This window comes from Vollenhovia emeryi, unplaced genomic scaffold (assembly GCF_000949405.1).
Source record: "Vollenhovia emeryi isolate VEMERY1.0 unplaced genomic scaffold, V.emery_V1.0 DF939130.1, whole genome shotgun sequence".
NCBI classification, from domain to species: Eukaryota; Metazoa; Arthropoda; class Insecta; order Hymenoptera; family Formicidae; genus Vollenhovia; species Vollenhovia emeryi.
This window is the reverse complement of record NW_011967236.1, coordinates 1,287,398-1,307,402: the sequence shown is the minus strand read 5'-3', so window position 1 is coordinate 1,307,402 and position 20,005 is coordinate 1,287,398. Positions and strand designations below refer to the sequence as shown.

The 20,005-nt window shown below is 40.9% G+C and overlaps 1 protein-coding gene across 6 annotated transcripts in view; it reads right to left on the bottom strand.

Moving 5' to 3' along the window:
• LOC105568299 (RNA-binding protein Musashi homolog Rbp6) overlaps nucleotides 1-20,005 on the bottom strand; it is a 675,186-nt gene that overhangs the window by 38,568 nt on the left and 616,613 nt on the right. For all 6 annotated transcript variants that reach the window (XM_012023849.1, XM_012023847.1, XM_012023848.1 and 3 more), the window contains 2 exons: nucleotides 3,079-3,161; nucleotides 2,263-2,347 (listed from right to left, as the gene is read on the bottom strand). In XM_012023849.1, the coding sequence (XP_011879239.1) occupies nucleotides 2,263-2,347; nucleotides 3,079-3,161 (168 nt within the window). The remainder of the gene's footprint in view (nucleotides 1-2,262; nucleotides 2,348-3,078; nucleotides 3,162-20,005) is intronic.

Sequence of the window (20,005 nt, the reverse complement as noted above, 5' to 3'; positions counted from 1 at the left end):
CGAAAAAGTATCCCGCCGTTTTTCCAAGACGTTCGAAAATACGCCACGAAACGCGACCATTTTCCCATATCCTCCCTCGCGGCTCTTAATTATATCACCCGGTCTTGCCGCGTAACCTCGCAGACGACAATTTCTACGTTAGAGCTTTTGTTCGCAACGCTAAAATTTTAACTAGGTTCTACCAACGAATTGACAGCCGCCGAACGACGAACATACGATCTCCATCGAGGACTTGTCGTTTTGTCTCCCCATCGGGGTGACCTGAAAATTGCCGCTCACCTTGTCTTTCGATTTCCCGTTCTCTCACTCCTCCTTCGTTGAAGGCTCGATGTCGGCGTTAATTTCTACGGCGTTTTAATTGAAGTGCTTTTAACGGCAAATGTGACGAACATCGAAAACTTCATTATTCGACGTCGGTGGATAATTGAGATTTAGTTAGACATGACTTGTACAGTTACTGTCCGTTCATCCAGTCTATCTTCATTAATATGCAAAGGATGTTTTTACGTAATTAGATTTATTTTCTAAGTACACTTTAATAATTTTACTTGAACCGTCATTAACGTTTCAATTCACAACATATAATATTTCCGGTCCTTCCATTTGAAAATATAAAAATGATCGTACAACTCGTGTAAAAGTGTATATTAAGAAACCATCGGATTTCAAAGATTAGAAGATCCGTAGAAGTTTAATTTTTAAATTTAATAACGTTTTATTCAGGAGAAAACAAATCGCAAGACTTTCAACTGAACATGTTGAAGGACCAAAAGACAATCCTATAAGGAGATATGTTCGGCGCGACGGCGACTTACTGTTGAGCAACATTGAATCACTTCGGTCCGTTTCTCTACATTTGAACACTTTGTTCTTATTGTCCTACTGCGCGTTACTAATCATCTACGAAATAACTACCAGTCTTTTGCGATACGTTTGTCTCGTTGCTACGTGTCTACTTTCTTCACTACGAGAAAATGAGGCCCCATAGGTAACTACTACGTCGATTAAATCTGCCATACGCGTTCTCTTCTGCTTCTACGATCACAGTTTCACCGAACATTGTCAACCGCGAACAATTCCGCGGAAATATCGCGTTCTCGATATGTATTTCGAACCGGTAAATAAGAGACGGTCTTCCTAAACCTACGATATTGCACTTTTTCGAAATCTGACACTTATCACGCCCGGTGTATATTAATTAATACTTTCGATTTTCTTTCGTTGACTACTCACTTTAAAACGAAGGCTAGAACAGTCTCGATCGAGGAATGTGTAGAGTGCTGTTTAATCTAATACAATATTTCATTAGAAAATAACTCATCTGTTACGAGAGACTAACCGCTTTCTCAGCAAGATTCCTCCTAGAACAACCTTACAATCGACTCTAAATAAAAATCATAAAGAACACGTCGAGTTCTCTTTGGCCAATTAAATCTTAAATAGCTTCGATAAAATATGTATTTCTTTTATACGAATGGCACTCAAACTACTGAGTTTCAAACTTTAAAATTTGTCTGAAAATCGATCTATCCGAAACAACTTTGGCACGTATCAAAATGCTATCTTTGAACAAGACTGAGGAAGAGCATTGCGTTTTCGATTGAAAACCGTATTACTACGTCGTCCTTCGGTGCGCACGAATTGTAAATTGCAAATTGTAACTCACGATGGCGTACTACGAGACCCGCGAAAATGTAGCCGTCGAGATAAGCAACGTAGGAGGGAAGGACGACTTGATCGATTTAAATTGAAACGAAACAACAATCGGACGTGTAAACGCGACACCCCCCGGATGAGCCTGCAATTATTGCGGCCGCGAAAGGGGCGCGAGTATCGTTGGTCATAGGCCGATCGTGGGTATTGGATGGTAAACGGCGCCCATGTCGAGGCCCTGGACACCGAGCAGATCGCTCATGGAGTAGGTGAGAGCGGCGGCGCGGGACGCGGCCGCGACCGGATGTGGCCGATAAGATGCCGCGGCCGCGGCCGCGGCCGCCGCCGCGATCGCGCGCTTCACGTCGTAAACCGCGGCCGCGGTGGTAGCGGCCGCGGCGGCCGACGGCGCGGCTGCACCCGCGTACTGGTAGGTAGCGGCCGCACTCGGGGCGGCGGTAGCGACTATCGGAGCCAGCAAGTGATGGTGAGGAGGCCCGGCGGTGGCTGCCGCGGCTGCATGTGCAGCGGCAGCGGCCGCCGTCGGCAAGGGATACGGCGCGTAGCGATAGGTGGTGGGGGTGGGTGTCGCGACCATCACCAACTCACCGTATGCGCCTCTGCTGGCCGCCCGCGTCTTCGCCAGATTCGCTGGGAGCATCACTTCCTTTGGCTGTGCCTTCTTGCATTCGACCTTAAAATTTTAGATAGAGCAGGTAAAGAGAGGGGGACGGGTAAGAGAGGCCGATTTCAACCGGGGGTTGGGAGGAAGCTGGTGATTGGGACGGGTGTCGGACATTTCGTAACTATCTAGTCCAATTGTTCAAGCGTTGGTTGCCGTTACGGTAGATAACGCATGAATCATCCTTGACAACAAGTTAAAAGAGAGATTAGATATACTATTATTATTGTTTGTTGCTTACTCTTTCCGTCAATCATCAGGAAGCTAAAAATACTAAAATTGTTTCGTTTTGCTAAGAATTTTATTTTTTTTAAATAAACTATCTGTAAAGGGTGAGAGGGCGATATTGACTGGGTCATCGTGCGCGCGGCGAGCTTACTTTGAAATTATTGATACGAGGTGGCATCAAGAAAGCACTGTGCTAAGAGAGCATTTTTTCGCCGTTGCCGAAAGCAAATAAAGATTTCTCTTACATAAGGGAGGAACTGTGGCCAGTTCTTCCCTTCTTTTTTGTCTACGATTTCTCCTGCATGTACGTTTCGCATGCGTCGAATATAAATTTTATAATAGAGATAGACCTTCTCGATTATACGGAAAATTAATTCCGCTCGACACTGCAGGCAGGGAGCAGAAGGCAAATACCTTTTGACGCGACCTCAGAGGTTATATAAAGTAAAGGGAGAGCACCCTTTGGGGGGCAGAAGGTTCGTTCTACGAGTAGACTTTACAGGCTGGCTACTCACCATTTTGTTGTTGATTTCGTGGAAATGGATCTCGCAGACTTTGTCGACGACATCCTCGCTTTGAAACGTGACAAACCCAAAGCCTGAAAGAGAAAATAAAAAAATGTTCTTATTCAATTTTTATTACATATTTATACTTCATCCCTTTCTTAAAAAAGAGATGTTATCGGCGTGATTGTCGTTAATATCGAACAATTGACTTCTGTTTCGCGAAGCCGATTAGTTTTCTCGAAGCACGATGTGCTTCATTTCTCTTTTAAATTCATATCATGCTTCACCTCGCATGAGTGAATTTTAACAGTTTGTGAAAAAATATACTTAGAGAAAATTAGAGACTAAACACAAAGTTAAAGAAAAAGAAGTTAAAATTAAATATCTAATTAAGTGAACGAAAATGAAAGAAATTCTTAGTCTTCTAATGAGATACAACGATAACTAATTCTCTTTTTAAAAAGGTATATAAGAGATTTAATTATTGACGCTGTTCCGCGATGCTGATTTTCTCGCTTGGCTTTGTACTGCGAGTATCTGTCAGTGCGGAAATTATGTAACATGCATTTTGACAGAGTGTCAACGTCAGATTACGTTCTCTTCACATGAAAAAATCTTAATATGTGAAGATTACGAATAAATATAAATTAAAACCAAATAGCGCGCGCAATGCTATTTCCAATAAAGTATTTAATACCAATTTAAATTAATATAAAAGTATTTAACACCAATAAAGTATTTAATACCAATATATAAAAGTATTTCATACCTATAAAGTATTTAATACCAATTTAAATTAATATAAAAGTATATAATTCCATAATTTTTGCTCATGCACTGAGAAAAATGTCCGATTAAATATAATCGGATAATCCAATTACATAATAACAAACGGATATATCCGATTAAATTGTATAACCGATGAAAAATATGATCGGTTTTTCAATTAAAATTCATCGGTAACTGCATTTTATCGGATAAATTTCATCGGATGTATCCATAATTTAATCGGAAAAAGTAATCGGAAAAATTATCCATCGGAAACACTATTTAATTGGTTTATCCGATGGGAATTTTTCTCAGTGTGATAAATGAAGATTTGCAATTAGTAAAATACATTTATTTGCATCAACTATTGAAGTAAAATCTCTAATCTTAGTAATTAGAATTTACGTAACAACGATTTTTCTTTCGAAACATTCTCTCGATTGAACAGAATTAATCGTTAATTTAATCGATACACTGAGAAAAATTTTCATCGGATAAACCAATTAAATAGTCCGATGGTTAATTTTTCCGATTACGTTTTCCGATTAAATTATGGATATATCCGATGAAATTTATCCGATGAAATGCAATTACCGATGAAATTTGATTGAAAAACCGATCAAATTTTTCATCGGATATACAATTTAATCGGATATATCCGTTTGTTATCATGTAATTGGATTATCCGATTATATTTAATCGGACATTTTTCTCAGTGTACCAATAAGTCCGCAGAATGATACACAAAACGTAGTAACAGTCGCGGAATAAAGTAATGTAAAATATTATTAAGTACGGAATTTTCCATTACGTAGACGGGCCAACGAATTCTTAACGTTTTTTTGTTGTTGTTCACTCGGGGCGGTGACGTACGATGTTTTTGCGTGTCAACGCGCACCTGAAGGTTATCGCGCTCTCTCACTCGCTCGCCGAACGTAGGGCCGGCAGGCAGTGGCGTGAGTTGCTCCGCGCGTAGTATTACTTTTGCGTTATCGATTTCCAAGACGCGATCGCGGTAAATGTGGGGATAAAACGCTCTTGATTTCAACACGTCTATTATTAACAAGTAACGCTTATTGATTACATATTACAACTTGTAATGAAAAATGATTTGCACGTTCAAGGCGCGGCTTTTATCGACGTAGATTTCAACCTAACCTAACTTACCTAAAATGTGAATCCAAACCGCGGTACTTTGTCGCGAGTACATTTCATTTACGCGCCGCGCTTTGAATGATCTGTCGATTTCGCGTAATCTGTTCCACTTTCGGGAAAAGAAAGTGAAATTTGTGCGGCTTTGGCATTTGCGCTGCAATTCGCTCTGTCGTTCCTCGCGACTCGAACGGGCAGGCAGTAGAAAAAGTCGCTTACTGCTCGTTATTGCAGGTAAATGTAATCGAAAATTATCTAGATTAACTGTTGCAATTAATATCAATTATTTGTCGTTGGAGGTTTCGCTCATATCATTCATTTAGATGATTAGATTGAACGATAATAAAGATTGTAACATATCGTTTCGTTGCGGACTACAACTACTACTATTACGCGATACTTAATGATATTTCGTGCGTGTTGGCGGTATTTCACATCGCGTACGGGAGTGTCCGAAATTTCGCGCGATCGATGATTTTCGCGAGTGAATATTGTGCGAGTGCAACAAGGAGAACTGAGAGGATGAGGAGGCCACGGAGGCATCGGGCAACGGCGCAGAAATCGTAAGGTGAGTGTTTCACATTTTTATATTATTTGCTACTTGTGCAAAATAAAGCATCTGTTCTCCGTTTTTGTTTTATTTATTGAAATAATTCGAAGGAGGATTCGAATAAATGTTACAAAACAAAAGTATAAAATTTTGCGAGTCTATATTTAAAAGGAAGACTTTCGAGTATCCTATAATTATTTCAATAAATTCTGCTTTAAAAAAATATAAAATATAAAATATATTTTATAAATATTCTATACTAATCGTATACATTTTTCTATTTTTACAGTTTAACGTATACAGTTACCGATGTACAACTCTGGTATTGCGAATCGTATCAGTGAGTTATAAATTATATTTTATTTTAAATTGACGTTGCGCATACAATACCTTCTGTGAGTCTATACAAAGTTTTTAAAATTCACACACTGAGAAAAATGTCCGATTAAATATAATTGGATAATCCAATTACATGATAACAAACGGATATGTCCGATTAAATTGTATATCCGATGAAAAATTTGATCGGTTTTTCAATCAAATTTCATCGGTAATTGCATTTCATCGGATAAATTTCATCGGATATATCCATAATTTAATCGGAAAACGTAATCGGAAAAATTAACCATTGGACATACTATTTAGTTGGTTTATCCGATGAAAATTTTTCTCAGTGCAATGCGTAAGAGTAAACGGTGCGTGCGAAGCGTGCGCTTTGTGATCTCTAGTATTGAGTTGAAATAAGAAACGATTATCGTATACAGAGAGACGATATTTACGTTTCTTCCGAATTTAATTGTGCAATTTGCCATGTTTTTCAATTTTGCAATTTTAATGAAATGAATCGACAGTCGTTGACTGTGCTTGTTACTCGTGTCGTATAAGCAATATCGCGTGCACATCACGAGATGATGAAGTGACGAAATGGAAGCGTTAAGTTACTTATAAGTAAAATGATACCTAACGTTCGATCAGATTAATTCCCATTAATAAATGCGGCTACATAATTTTGAAATGGAGTAACTGGTAGTGGCAGGGACGCGAAAGCTCCCCGATTTTGCTGCATATTCGCGGGAATAAGAAACCATCCTGGATTTCCATTAATTTAGCTGACGGAGTAAACGAGTCTCGCTTCTTCCCTCGTACCGCACGAAAACGCGGTCTGTAAGCGAAATCTCCGCGAAATTTATTTCAGCTGAAGACGAACAGCGGGGAAGGAGAGACAGCGAGCCGGAGAAGAGAGCCGTAACTTAATCAAGCATCAAGGGTTATTAAAAACTTTGCATTGCTCTCCGGGCGATTTTAATCTCGCCCTTTCCACGCGCCGGCGCTTCTCTCCTAGCTAGTAATTCAGCCTCGAGATATCCGGCGAGCGCGAGTTATACGAATCCAGCGCGCGATGTTGCTTAAGATAACCAGAATTTAGTGCTTCCGTACCGAAGCAGTTGCCGAAGCTGCGTTAGGTGACCCGTAATTAAATGCATCCGGTGGTCATCCGGGAGAAATGTAAGCTAGCAATCCGCGATTCTACCCCGGTTCTGTGAGTAAGTTAGCGTAAAGTGCGGTGCGTCAAAGGCTGCCGAGATTATTAATTTCCATGTAACTTATCTCTATTAATATTGTCGAAATTGGTTTCTCGGTGAAGAAAAGATTTAAACACTTAATGAAACTTTCAGTCATTATGACTTAAATGTAATTCGAGAAATAGTGAGTCTACGAAGTAAGAAATCGTAATCTTACGGGGAAAAAGGGGGGGAAGAGAAACATTCTGTATTATTTTAATAACAAAATAATGAACATTTATCCGGAACAGCTTAGAACGTTCAAGTTCATTTCGGTATTAGGAATTAAACTACGGATGTGCGATCGATCGCGTAAAAATCCGAAGGAGTAACGTAGTTTGCGATATATATATATATACCGCTCGCTTAATTGCCAAATAAAACGACCAGGCCGGAGTCGTTACCTCGGGAAGAAAACTTGCTAACGTTGAGACAATATGTGCGTGACACATTCAATTATTCAACGCTGACACCATTAATCGTTCGGCCTGTTCTCTCGCCGGATTCTTTCTCTCCTACATCTTCCACGCTATCCGTCTACGGCACACTCGCTCTCATCTCGACCGTTTCGTTCCGTCTCGCATCCTCTCATCCACCTAAGCTCCTCCTCTTGCTACGGGTATAGCACGAGTGATTAAGTTATAAACTTGGCAAGACGTCCGTTTGAGCGCGGAAGGGGCTTACTTCATTTATGTAATTTATAGTACTCTGCCAGTCTAGCTAACTCCACGAAGCCCAAGCACTCCCCTAACACAAAGGCCATGTCCTGACACCGGTAACATTTAACTACCCTACCTCGCCCCCCCCCCTCCTCCTTCCATTACTTTGACGATTCTCTCCCCGCGAGCGTAATGCGGCGCCGCGGACTACCGTTGACATTCCTCGATAGGGCTCGTCTTTTCAAGTGTGCCGCGCAGAGCATTAAATAATCTCCCTCGCGGAGAAAGTAAAGGATTCTAATTTACCGTGCAGAAAATGATATTGTTTTCGATATTATATTCCGGTGAACGAGCTCTCAAAATGTCTCCGATGAGATAAAGTATCGTAATTGTTAATCGTTTCGAGGCTTGTGGTCTTCAAGGCCCGCTTTCTTTAAAGCTCGTCGAGAACGACGAGGGAACAAGACGAATGTGCTGGCACGGTCAGCGATCCGCGCAAGATCCAATAAATTGTAAGTGGCGAGACGATCCCGTCTCGAATTTTCATAAGGAAATTTATCCGTCGTGGCTGGGCGATCGTAGCCACCCCGTAAAGCTCCATTTTCGTAGCCAACGTACAAACGGACGTAACCGTCGATCGGCCTCGTGGGGTTGAATGAGACGAGGGAAAAAACGCGTGGTCAGCTGACCGACCGGTTGGCTGCCAGATGTGCTCATTTCAATAAAAAAAGAGCACCTCGAGACGCCCTCCATCCCGTTCACCGTCCACCCTTTTGGCCTCCGAGAGCTCCTTAAATGACCTATAAGTCGCTCAACGGCGTGAAATTACCGTCGCAGCCTCTCCATCGCAAGGTTATGGCGTATTCTTTTTACGAGGATGCAAATCGGGATATCTCGCGAATTCATAAAAATCGCCAAGTTATGGCGAAAAAAATTATTTACGATCTCGCGAATGGTCACTCAAATGTATTATGTTGGACCGATAAAGTGGAAGCTCGTGAGTCTCTCATTATTAAACATTGCTATGGAAATAGAGATATTAAAGGCAATAAATTCACGGGGGATATCAGTTTAGCGGAAAATCCGTTATATCTCGTATTAGGTGCCTATCTCGTGATAGACGACTCTCCTCTGTATTTAACGAATTGGGCCAACAATTGAAAAGTTTACGTCATATCACGCAACAGATATGTACAATCAACCGGGGTGAAACGGAAATATGCCAATACAAGGCAGTGCGAAACAAGATTTTTATCCTCGTTGGCGCACTCCGTCTTGCGCAAAGACATTGAACGCATGACGAGGAAGAGAACAGCTCTCTGTTCTCGCTACAGCCTTCCTTCTACTTGCTGGCACTCCTCCTTCGTCCCTTCGCCGCCGCTCGTCGTCCCCTTGTTTCTTCCTATACCGCTTGTTCTCCCTCCGATTCTCGAGTATAATGCGACCCCGCCATTGTGCCGCGCGAGCGCGTGTTAACGTTTAAAAGCCGCGCGGCAGCCGGCGAACGCGTTTCAGAATTTTATCGTGCATTGAGAATAAAGGTAAAAGGTTTCTTTCAAAAGGCACGCCGGTGGAACGATTTAAAACTTGTAAATGGATACGAGGAGTTAGACCTCCGCGCTCTTTCCATCTTCCCTCGGCCGTACCCTTTCCACCTTCGCCCCCGTCTGCACATAAAACTTCCGCGAACTTTTGTTTGTTTCCCGCGATGTATTTACGACGCGGAATCTCGGTGATCGATACCAAAAGGAGCTAGCAGGCTACGTAGTGACTATTTTATTTTTAATGCCGTTCAACTTTGATGACTCGTTTTACGAGGAGTGCAGACGATAACGATAACGGTTATTTCACTCGCACGGGTCGCTCCATGTTGAGATTCAGCGTGCCGTTGTAGTGTCGCGATTAATTATTTCGGCCAGCAACTTCATTCTTCTCGGCAATGAGCCCAATAATTAATATTGCAGCTACCTTGCATTTCTAACGGCGTTGGGCGCAGCTAATACATTATTTGGCAAGTCGAGCATCGTTGATAAAAATAACGCTACGCGAATTTAGCGCTGAAATAGATTGTTTTTCACGTCAGAATCTATTAGAGTATATAACGTCAGAGACGTGACGTCACACAATTATCGTCGATTATAATAGGTATTCTTCGCAAATACTCGATCATACTTCTGCAATTAATAATATTACGGCCACTCTATTTTTAACGTCGTCGAACTTTGATGACTTATTTTACGAGCGACATCGACGATACCGATAATGGCTCTTTTAACTAGTTCTAACATTGTAAAAGAGGCCATTTTGTGTTAAGATTCAGCAATAAAACTTCATTATTAATTTCCTTTCGTTTAACGTAATGTCCGCCGATGTAATCGCCACGTTGTCAAGTAAACTCATCTCGTGGAGAATGCGTTCGAATCGCCCATTGAGAATTGAACAAAAATAGCATGACGTTGCTCTGACAGTTATAATTTTTAACATCATGTAACACGGTAATTATAGTTGAATATCCGCTATTAAATACGTATGCATATATATCAGGTCTCCCAATTACTTTTGTTCTATTCTGAATCGCTAATTGGCCACGCAGGCTCCCCAATTCCATCGGAGGCTATCGTTGTCGAACGTGTATCATTATGCCCGATTATTATTGATTGGGCATTTCAATGCGCGCAACACAATCGTCAGTTAGGGCGTCAATAAATCAAGATGGCGGTGTACAGGTGCTGGAATTAATTTCGAGCTTCTCGTCTTGCCGTGACCTTAATCACTCCTCTCTTTGAAGGTGATAATAGCCCAAGTTCCGAAGTAATAAAGACGATTATAGGTGTTCCTTGGTATCATTTAATAATTCTGTCATGAAAGTTCCCCGAATACAGGATTTACGCGCGCAATCAATCGTTCAAGCACCTCCGTAACATGAGCAATATTGTATATACCGTGTGCTTTATCTCGTTGATATCGATACCGATGTTGAGCTCGCAGCAACAAAGACGCCCGACGATAAACTAGCGTCTTACTGTGTAATTAGGCGTATATTACGTGGCGATCCGGCTGTCGATTGAAATGGCAATAAATCAAGCAAACCACCCGAGAACCAATTTGCGCCCCAACGTACCGTGAACCTAATCGCCTTCTATCGAGACGCGACCATAATCTAAGTTTCCGAAACAGCGATCGACACGGCCAGATAAACGCCCTCCCGGTTCTCGAAGCGCGATTTCTCGTGCGATTCGTCGTCCAAGTCGCGATTGCACGTCGCGATTGCCACGAATCGCCTTATCGTCGATTGCTTTTCCTTTAACGCGGGATATCGGTTTTCCTAGTACGCTAAGTCGTTCGCGGACTTGTTTTCTTGAGACGCAGAATCATATTAAAGTAACAAATTATTACACATTTGTATATAAAATATAAATATTACAAATTTGAGGGAATAAAGAACTAAGAGCCGTGACAGGGCGTTAGTGTCTAATCGCAATATTTCATATTTTAAATTTATTGCGAAAAATATTACCTCAGCCACTGGACCTCCCTCTCGCTAGGCGGGCTTCTCAACCGATTCGACCACCGTGGCATATGGAAATATTCGTCGCGATAAACGGTCTAATGTTGATTCCCGAATGCCACTTATCGCGACGGTATTCGAAAACTGCGCGCCCGTTTATCACATTTGAGCCATACAAATTTTATTAATTTGATAAATATATACGCGATAATAATCCGTTTAAGGAACAACGCGACAATTCCGAGTTACAATTATGTTACAATTATTAGCAAATAATGCTAAGAAAGATATTTGTGCCACATAATGAACCATAAATCGTCATAAAGCTACACACGAGGCATAAATTATATTTTTCCTACAATTTCGTGCGCGGCGCAAACAGCGCGTAAATAACTCGTTTATTGTGACTCGTTTGTTCTGTTTGCAAGTGTATAATAATCTCGTTATAACGCTCTCAATTCCTAATTCGGTTAATTCGGTTCAATACGGAGTTGATAAAACGATAACGGGAGTAATGAACGACGACCGGTGCCTTTGACCATCGCCGAGTACGGCGGACTTTTAAGCTGTTCCCCGAAGGAGAGGGGAGGTCAGTAGTAACGATTATTGCTAGTCGGCCCAGACCTGTTCCGGACAGGAAGTTAGTGGCCAATAAAAGTTCGCAGCACGTTACTACTGCTCGTACACTCGAGTTACTGAGCTTTCGTTACGGTCTCCACGGATGTACCCGCCCATAACCGATTAATATGTTATTGCGTACGAACTGTACGCGGTCTATAGACTCTCTCATCGACCGCGTTATCGGTAATCGTTCCTAAAGTTTCTATGACAAGCTCTAAATATCTGCCATCCCTCCGTTTCTCACGCGGCATTTTAATTCGTAATAACCATCGGATGAGGGACATAAGACTTGACATAACTCCGGACGGTTGATCGCTATTTTAGACGTCGCGCATCGCAAGTGCCGTGGCTGACTAACCGAGATGCAAATTGCTAGGGCAAAATCGTCTTTTATTATTTAATCAAGGCGCAAGATCGGGAATAATGAGTGCAAACGGATTTTGCGAAAATCTGGATACCTAATTGTTAACTCGATTAATTTCACAGCCGTAAAGCCAAGAGCTTTTAACGCCCTGAAGTGTTTTCCGTACGAACATATTAATAAATAAAAATCTCTCGTCGCACATAATGCACAGCGATGGACAGAATGGTCGCGACACTTTTTTTTTTAATGAGTTTAAGAACGCGCGTTCAGGTTTACGTCCTCAAAATATTTTCTCTGGGGAAAATTTTACTCGAGAAATAGATCGGAAATGCTCAAAATGGTTTCGGAATGGCAGTCGAGTAAAATATTCCTCGGGGAAGAAGATTTGTGACCCTAAGTCTAAATGCACATTCTTAAACTCATAAAAAAATGTGTCGTAGTGTCCATCAGTGTGCAATAAAAAATTTAAGATTGATATAAAACTCACTCCGTCTTGTACCAATCATTATTATTAAATCATTAATTATAATTATTGAGGTCTGTATGCAGTTACGTTATTAATAATTATTTGTTTATAAGTAGTACGAACTGCATGCTAGCATTTTCCTTTTATCAATCTAATTTATCGTATCTTGCGAGCATTTCGATAATCGCAATGTAAACAATTTAGAAAACTAAGTATAAAACATACGATATTTAATATAGTCTCTCCCCCCCCCTCCGTCTTATCGCGAATATAGTCTATATAATTTAAAACATCTCACAGCGTCATGGAAGCCCCACGAGGTATCAATGTCTCCAAGTTTATTAACAATTCCAAGCTGCTCCTGAAATTTGCTAGAGTAAGTTTGCTCCCAGCGGATAACGCTTTTTCGACGTTGCGCGGTTCCAAGTTATATATTTATATTTCGGAGATACAGTCTCGACTGTGGGAAATCGTGTCTTGCGCTACCGAGAGTGTCTTGAGAGTTAACGCGTTGGGAATATTGAGTGGGTTTATATACTAGATTATGCACTTTGACGATTTTGTCATTTGGTAATCATTATCTACATTTTGAACTCTCTACTTTTGCCTTCCCCCCCTCTCTCTCTCTCTCTCTCTCCCTCTAGTTTCACTTCTCTATTCCTCTGTCTTTCTCACTCTCGGGTGCGGTCTCAGTTGGGCTGAATAACGGATATCAACTTGTTGATTTACCGTGCCAACCACGAAGCTGTGGTTCTGAGGCGTCCGAACTCTCTTGGCAAGCCATCACTTTCTAATAGCTGCCCTAAAACTCGTATATAGCTAGACCGATCCGTTACTCCTTGGCATCGATCAGCGCTACAGTCCTGCCGCGTTCGAGCCACCTGGGTATTCGTCGTTACTAATCCCTGAATTATTCACAGACAGGTATTATCACACGTTTCATGTGACATCCTACGTTAGGGGAATACCGGCATGTATTAGAAGTACATATTTTGAGATGTTCTATATCTACGTGGCATCCGGAAAGCCTACGTATAAAACGCGTGCGCGTGTATCGCACAATACTTTCCCCGTGCTAAAAGTGTCGTGGCGAATTTAGAATCCATCTGATTTTTACAAATACGCGAGATCGGTTTGACTATCAACACTAGATTCGTATCTTTTGTGCTTTCTTTTCTCTGAGCAGATCGTTTGAAATTAATTGAAGAATAAAATTTCAACATTAATTTACGTGTCTGAAGCGCGAGCAATTCGCTGAAAAAAATGTTTTCAACCACTGCTAACTGGATTAAAAATACAAGAGAAAGAGAACGGCGCAGGCGATTTGATTTAAATTTTTGCACAATACGCGTCAGCGCCATAAAAACTCATCAAAATATATGTTCTTGAAGATATTGCGAAGCTTTCAAGTTCTTAGTTCAACGACAATGTTAATTCTTTATACACAAATATACAATTCATGAGGTGTATTTATAATTTACGAGTATACCGTCGTTAAATGCGACAATGATGCCGCTAAGAATCTGCCAGAGTCAATACATAAATGTACGCGCGCGTGAATGATGACAGACAACTGGGCGTAGATTGCAAACCTGCACGCCAAACAAAACACACGAAATCCGTTTTTGTCTCGCGTTTGTGCGGTCGTCCCTCGTGGAGTTATGCCGCCATAAATTTTCGGAGATGTCACGAATGAGTGCCTATATAACCGTAGATTGTCGGAGTAAAAAGACATAGGAGAGATGCCTCGTCTGCATTTACTACATGCTGATGTAGTAATTTCGACTATGTACATTTTGTCGCGCAGCACGAAAAATTATTTTCACTTTATCGGTACTGACTGTGATTCAATATTCGGGATTGTGTCGCATCGTGAGACGACGCATAAATATTCGTCGCCAAGCGTACCTTACGTGACTGTTCGTTTCCAATTGAATTATGTAATATTAATAAGATCAATCAAACATTTCACTTTTAACGAACTGCACAAAAATATAATATGACATATTTGTTTAACTGTCACTTCATGACGATGACCTATAAAGCATAAATGGAAAGCTCAATATTGTCACAGCGATAAACTTATCAAAATTATATAATTAGTGAACTTTTGCGGGCTATAGACTAAAAGCATATTTAGAAATATCACATCTCGAAAATATGAGATAACTGATTTAAATAATTTTTGAATGTCATTCAAAAATTTCGAATAAAAAAATGCACTCTCCCTGGCTTTGTTCTCATGAAGACTTGAGCAAATACTGTCGTATGGCTGTACTTTTGGTCTTCGTCGATCCAATTGCGTTAGGATAAAAAGAAACTTTACGATATCGCGGTGCAGCGATTACAGGGGAGACGTAAAGTACAATAATATCTGATATACAGGAAAAGGATGTCGCAGTGGTATCTCGCTGAACAGAGCGGCGGCGGAAACGCGTGGCACGTTAATTAATCACTGTTAATTAGATGTAAGTTTCTTAGACGCGAGTCAACCGCTTTTTGCCGCCGTCGGCTGACAGGCTTCATCGGGGACGAACGGAACTGCAAACTGCACTTTACCACATCTCGCATTTTGCTTAGCACGCAGCTGTGCTGGCGTCAGACGTCGGGCTCGTTCTATCTTCCCGCCATCTTCCCTTACTTTGTTACCCCCCTTTCGAGTCCTCCGGGAAGGGGATTAAGCGAACGTACCAAATTGAGGTGCTTAAGTCGTCAAGAAGCAGAAGCAAAGAGGATGAGGGATTGAGAGTGTGCGAGAAAGAGAGAGAGGGAGAGAGAGAGAGAGAGAGAGAGAGGGAGAGAGAGAGAGAGAGAGAGAGAGAGGGAGAGACAGAGACAGAGGGGAAGGCAGAAACGCAGACAGGCACGGAAACTGAGGGGGTAAAGCGAGATGCAGGAAGATTAGATGAAACTGTGCTTCCTTCAAGCTGGATTGTGCCTCATGGATACGTTCTTTCGACCGTGAAACTCCGATATATCCTCATCGATAATCAAACCAAGCGATTGAAAGAAATCGCGGATTTCCGTGAAAGTTAAAAATCTCTCCTGGCATCACTCTCGAGTATATAAAGCTTATCGTTAATAAAAATTCCCCCGTTAGAGAAGGTTTTGATTAAATTCGGAATTGAAATTATTGTCAAGCTAATCAAGTGGTTGTCATTTTGTAACAACAAACATTAATGGAACTGTAAAAACTGATCTGCCATAATGCTACAACTAAGTGTTCGCATGCTAGTAATGCGACTTAAGCAAGACGTAAATCAAGCTTTCAAAGTAAGCGGTTCGTACGGTAGCGATAATAATTTCGATAGTATATCATTTCTTGGTTCGTTGATAATATCGTTGTAACCGCACGATTTGTATCTGCGGGACTGGCCCCATAATCTACTCTCGACAATTTCCACGTTTGAAATTTAGCGCCCCGGACCGGTTAAATGGCCCATACAAATTTCGCGATCATCTCATCCAATTCACTTTCCACTTTTATCTTTGTTTTGCCTCTATCTTTCGCCCTTTCTTATTGGCCATTGAAAATCGCGGCGAATTGCGGTCAGAATGGCTCCATAAGACATAATTGAACGGAATCCCTCTCTATTAGGAGCACCCGTCATCCGGCAGAGCTTGCCATTCTCAGCCTTCATTTGGCGGGGGGCGGGCGAAGGACGGAAGGGGAGAGTCTCTTCGTCCTTTCACCGTTCTGCTTTTCGCATCTCTTCCGCACTTCCTCCCGGGTATCCGGGTCGCACCCGAAAAGCTCCACCTACATATCGTATTTGTCAGGTGCCTAGAAAGGAAAGTGGAGCGCGCCATTTCGTATGTAAGCCACACCGTGGGTTCCTTCCCGCGAAAATTGTGGCGATTTATTATCACCTTCCCTCGCTAAGAAATGCCAGCGACGCGAAACGCACCCTCGTACAGCTTGTTGCGTAATAGCATCTCCCTTACTGCCTTCAGCAATCTTTCGGGGATGCTAAAGATACATTTGCCGCTCACCGTGAAAGCTTTCGTAATACAATTTTAAAATACAGCCGTCATGACGTCATTATGGAAAATTTCAAGCGTGAAATATAGCAAAAAAAAGTATTGTGTTTTACTTTTATCTTTTTTCCATCAGCGATGTTGTTTCATCGACTTTTGGACAAAAAATATCAAATGTTTTATATTGCAAACATTTTGGCTGGATTATACGAGTAAATAGATTGACTTTTCAAAAAGTAAATTAATGCTAACAATCATTTATTAAAGACTTCAAAAATTACTGACTTTTAAAATAACTGCTAAATTGTTGGCTGTGTTTCACATTTCGCATACTTATAAAAGAAATTTATCAAAAGATAGATCTTGACAAGTTACTTCAGTATTAATTTGCTAGAATCTAACTTTTTCTACTTTTATTGCCAGAAAATGGAAAATATGTCAAAGTTATTTCGATGCAGTGAAAGAAAAAAAATATATAACAATTATCTGCTGGTTTACGATAATATAATTCTGCATTCTTTCTAAAAATTTGGCATCTAGCTAAGCACTGGAAACAGAATGTAAATTTCATTGCAACAGCACGGGTAAATGAATCAGCACGTATGCGAACTGAATACAGATATTTTGAATATGAAATAAACGCGAAATTCGGGTGGGGAATTCTGCTCCCTCAAATACGTAGCGTTTTCGAGTTCAATACAATCGAACGAAGACGAAGGAAGCTAGTTTTACGAATGAAACCGCCGAATTCTTAATCATAGAACGTCCCGTTTATTTTCGTATTCATCTCTTGGTCGGCAAGATCCGCGTGGAAACGGGTATAGCTCGCCGTAAAAGGATCGAGCCTGACAGATGAGAAATAGGGATGCGAATGCTGTCGCGGCAGAACGGGAGCATCCTCCCGCTTGGTGGCCTCTCCTTATTGTAGCGTCTTGATTATGAGCAATAATGAGGGCATCCCCTCGCCTTAATCAACGCCGGTGGAACGGGTCGTCGGTGGCGTCTTCGAGTTGTCGAATGTCGAGCGCGATTCTCAATTCGTAGCCTCGCCGAAATAATGAGTCTCGCAATCAGCGCCTAGGAAAATGTTTACGCTGCAATTACGACGGGCCGCACTGATCCGCATGCGAATTTGTAGGCGCGTCGTCGACGAAATAATATATAGATACGCGTGTGTAATATCATACGTATAATTTTATGTGCATTTGGTGCTATGCATATTCTATAATAATCCGTTAATAATAACAAGTTGCTTATTAGTGGCAAATTTTGGTGATTACATGCAAATTATTTTATATTCTTTGTAGCAATGAAGATCTGTGCGTGTGAGTGAAAATTGATTGTTTCACTTAATAAAGATTTAAATCTGATATTAAATATTCAAATTTTTAATATACAGAAAACAAATAGTGTGTTTCTGGTTCAATTGAAAGATAAGAACATCTTTTGTCATCATTTCTTTCCGAATTTTCGCAATTTCTGAGAAAATAAAATTGTCACATTCTAATAAATCAGAAAAGTAACATTATAATCAGCACGCACACATTTCATTTCACGTTTCTACTTTGCTACAACTTCATGATATATTAATAATTTACTTAATCAATTTTAACTTCCCTTCATATTAGCAATTCAATTCTTATGAGCAAAAGAATTATTTTAAAGCAAGATGTTTTGAAGTCGTAATAGTGTCTCGACGTACGAACTCGATCTAGTTCGCCATATGAAAACCTAAGGAGGAACGTTTTATCGAACTTTCCTGCTTTTCCGATGCGAAAGACGGTGCCTATAAAGGAACTGAATAGGGACAAAAATCGACGGAGTATCTCTCCGTCAGATTTGTAAGATCGTAAAGCCTCCGCCACGTTGTTATATTCTACCCTCCTCGTTTTCCTCCGTATCGAAACTACGCCAAGTTTTATTATGAAATAATAAAATATCTGAGAGAGAATATCAGAACCTGGGGGCTTTGATTTACAGTCCAAGTTTTATCGTGTCGGGTTGAAGCAAAACGCGAGAAAGAAAGAAAGTAAGGGAGAACGAGAAAGAGAGGAAGAGATGTGAATAGCTGTGGTCTTACCCGGTAATATTGCGCCTTGCATTTTACATTAGAAAGTTCGAGCCATTTCCTGACGTCGGTAACGCCGTCGTAAGTCGACGCGAGTGGAGGAGGATGAAAGAGGAAGAAAGGGATGTTGGTCCGGAAGGGAGACAGTAGCGCAACGCGATTTCGAAGGTGTATAGAACTGTATTTTGTCGTTTTGCTATCTTCTCGAAATCTTTGCAACGTGATATAAGGTCAGGTTTACACTCGCTAAATTCGAGACTCGAACGTTCATTCTGTTCTTCGCGGCAGTAAAAAGACCGCAAGCTGCTTCAGCTGCTTCTTCAAAGACGTCTCAATCTGATGGCACAAATATGAGATAACACTGATAAAATACAGAAAATTTCAACTTCTATCCTCTTTGCAGAGTGGCCAAATCAGTTCTCTCCTTTCGCTCTTTTAATAACGTAGGAAAATACAACAATAACGCTTCTCAAAACTGAGATTATTTCGGGAATATAAACTTTAACATTTTGCCCCAATTACAATCTTGACCGCAAATGACTCCAGAGTAAATTTGCAACCGTGTATTCTTAATTTTGAGGTAACGCACGCAGTTCAATTTAGTTCTTAAAAGCTTTTGATAATTTGGCGTTTTTCCTGTCCGATAAAATTAGCCATGTTAATTTAGATAATTTTAATTAACGAGTAAATAGTGTTATCTATATCTGCTTTGTATGCGGGAAAAAACGCGAATCGAATGCACAAGAAGAACATTGTGACTTAAAAATACAATGCATTTTTTCTCTTTGCTCGCAAAAAGAACGATTCTTTTACTCTTCGAATTTACTGATCGAATTTTCGTTCGATTTGCGGAAGTTCCTACAATATGCGCGAATTCTCGCGGCATCGCGAAAAGTTACACTATTTCCCTTCTTCCTCTTTCTTTGTCTTTCATTGTGTCGAATCTTGTTTCTTCTTCGTTTCTTTCGAACAAGACTTTATCGTCAGGGCATTACGGCTTAGCAGTGTCTTGAAAAACTTTCCAGTTTTCACCAAGCGAATAGCGAGTCGAAACCCCATATAACTCGATTAGAAGACAGAGAAAGAAATGTAAGGGGAAAGAAGGGGGGCGGGAGGGTATATAGCAGAGTGAAGAGGAACAAGAAGAAGAGTACCTAGTTCAATTATCGGTACGCGGTGGTTGCTTTATTCGCCTTATTTATGTGTCTCTCTTAAGTCTTCCTTGCAATTCCGCGAGTGA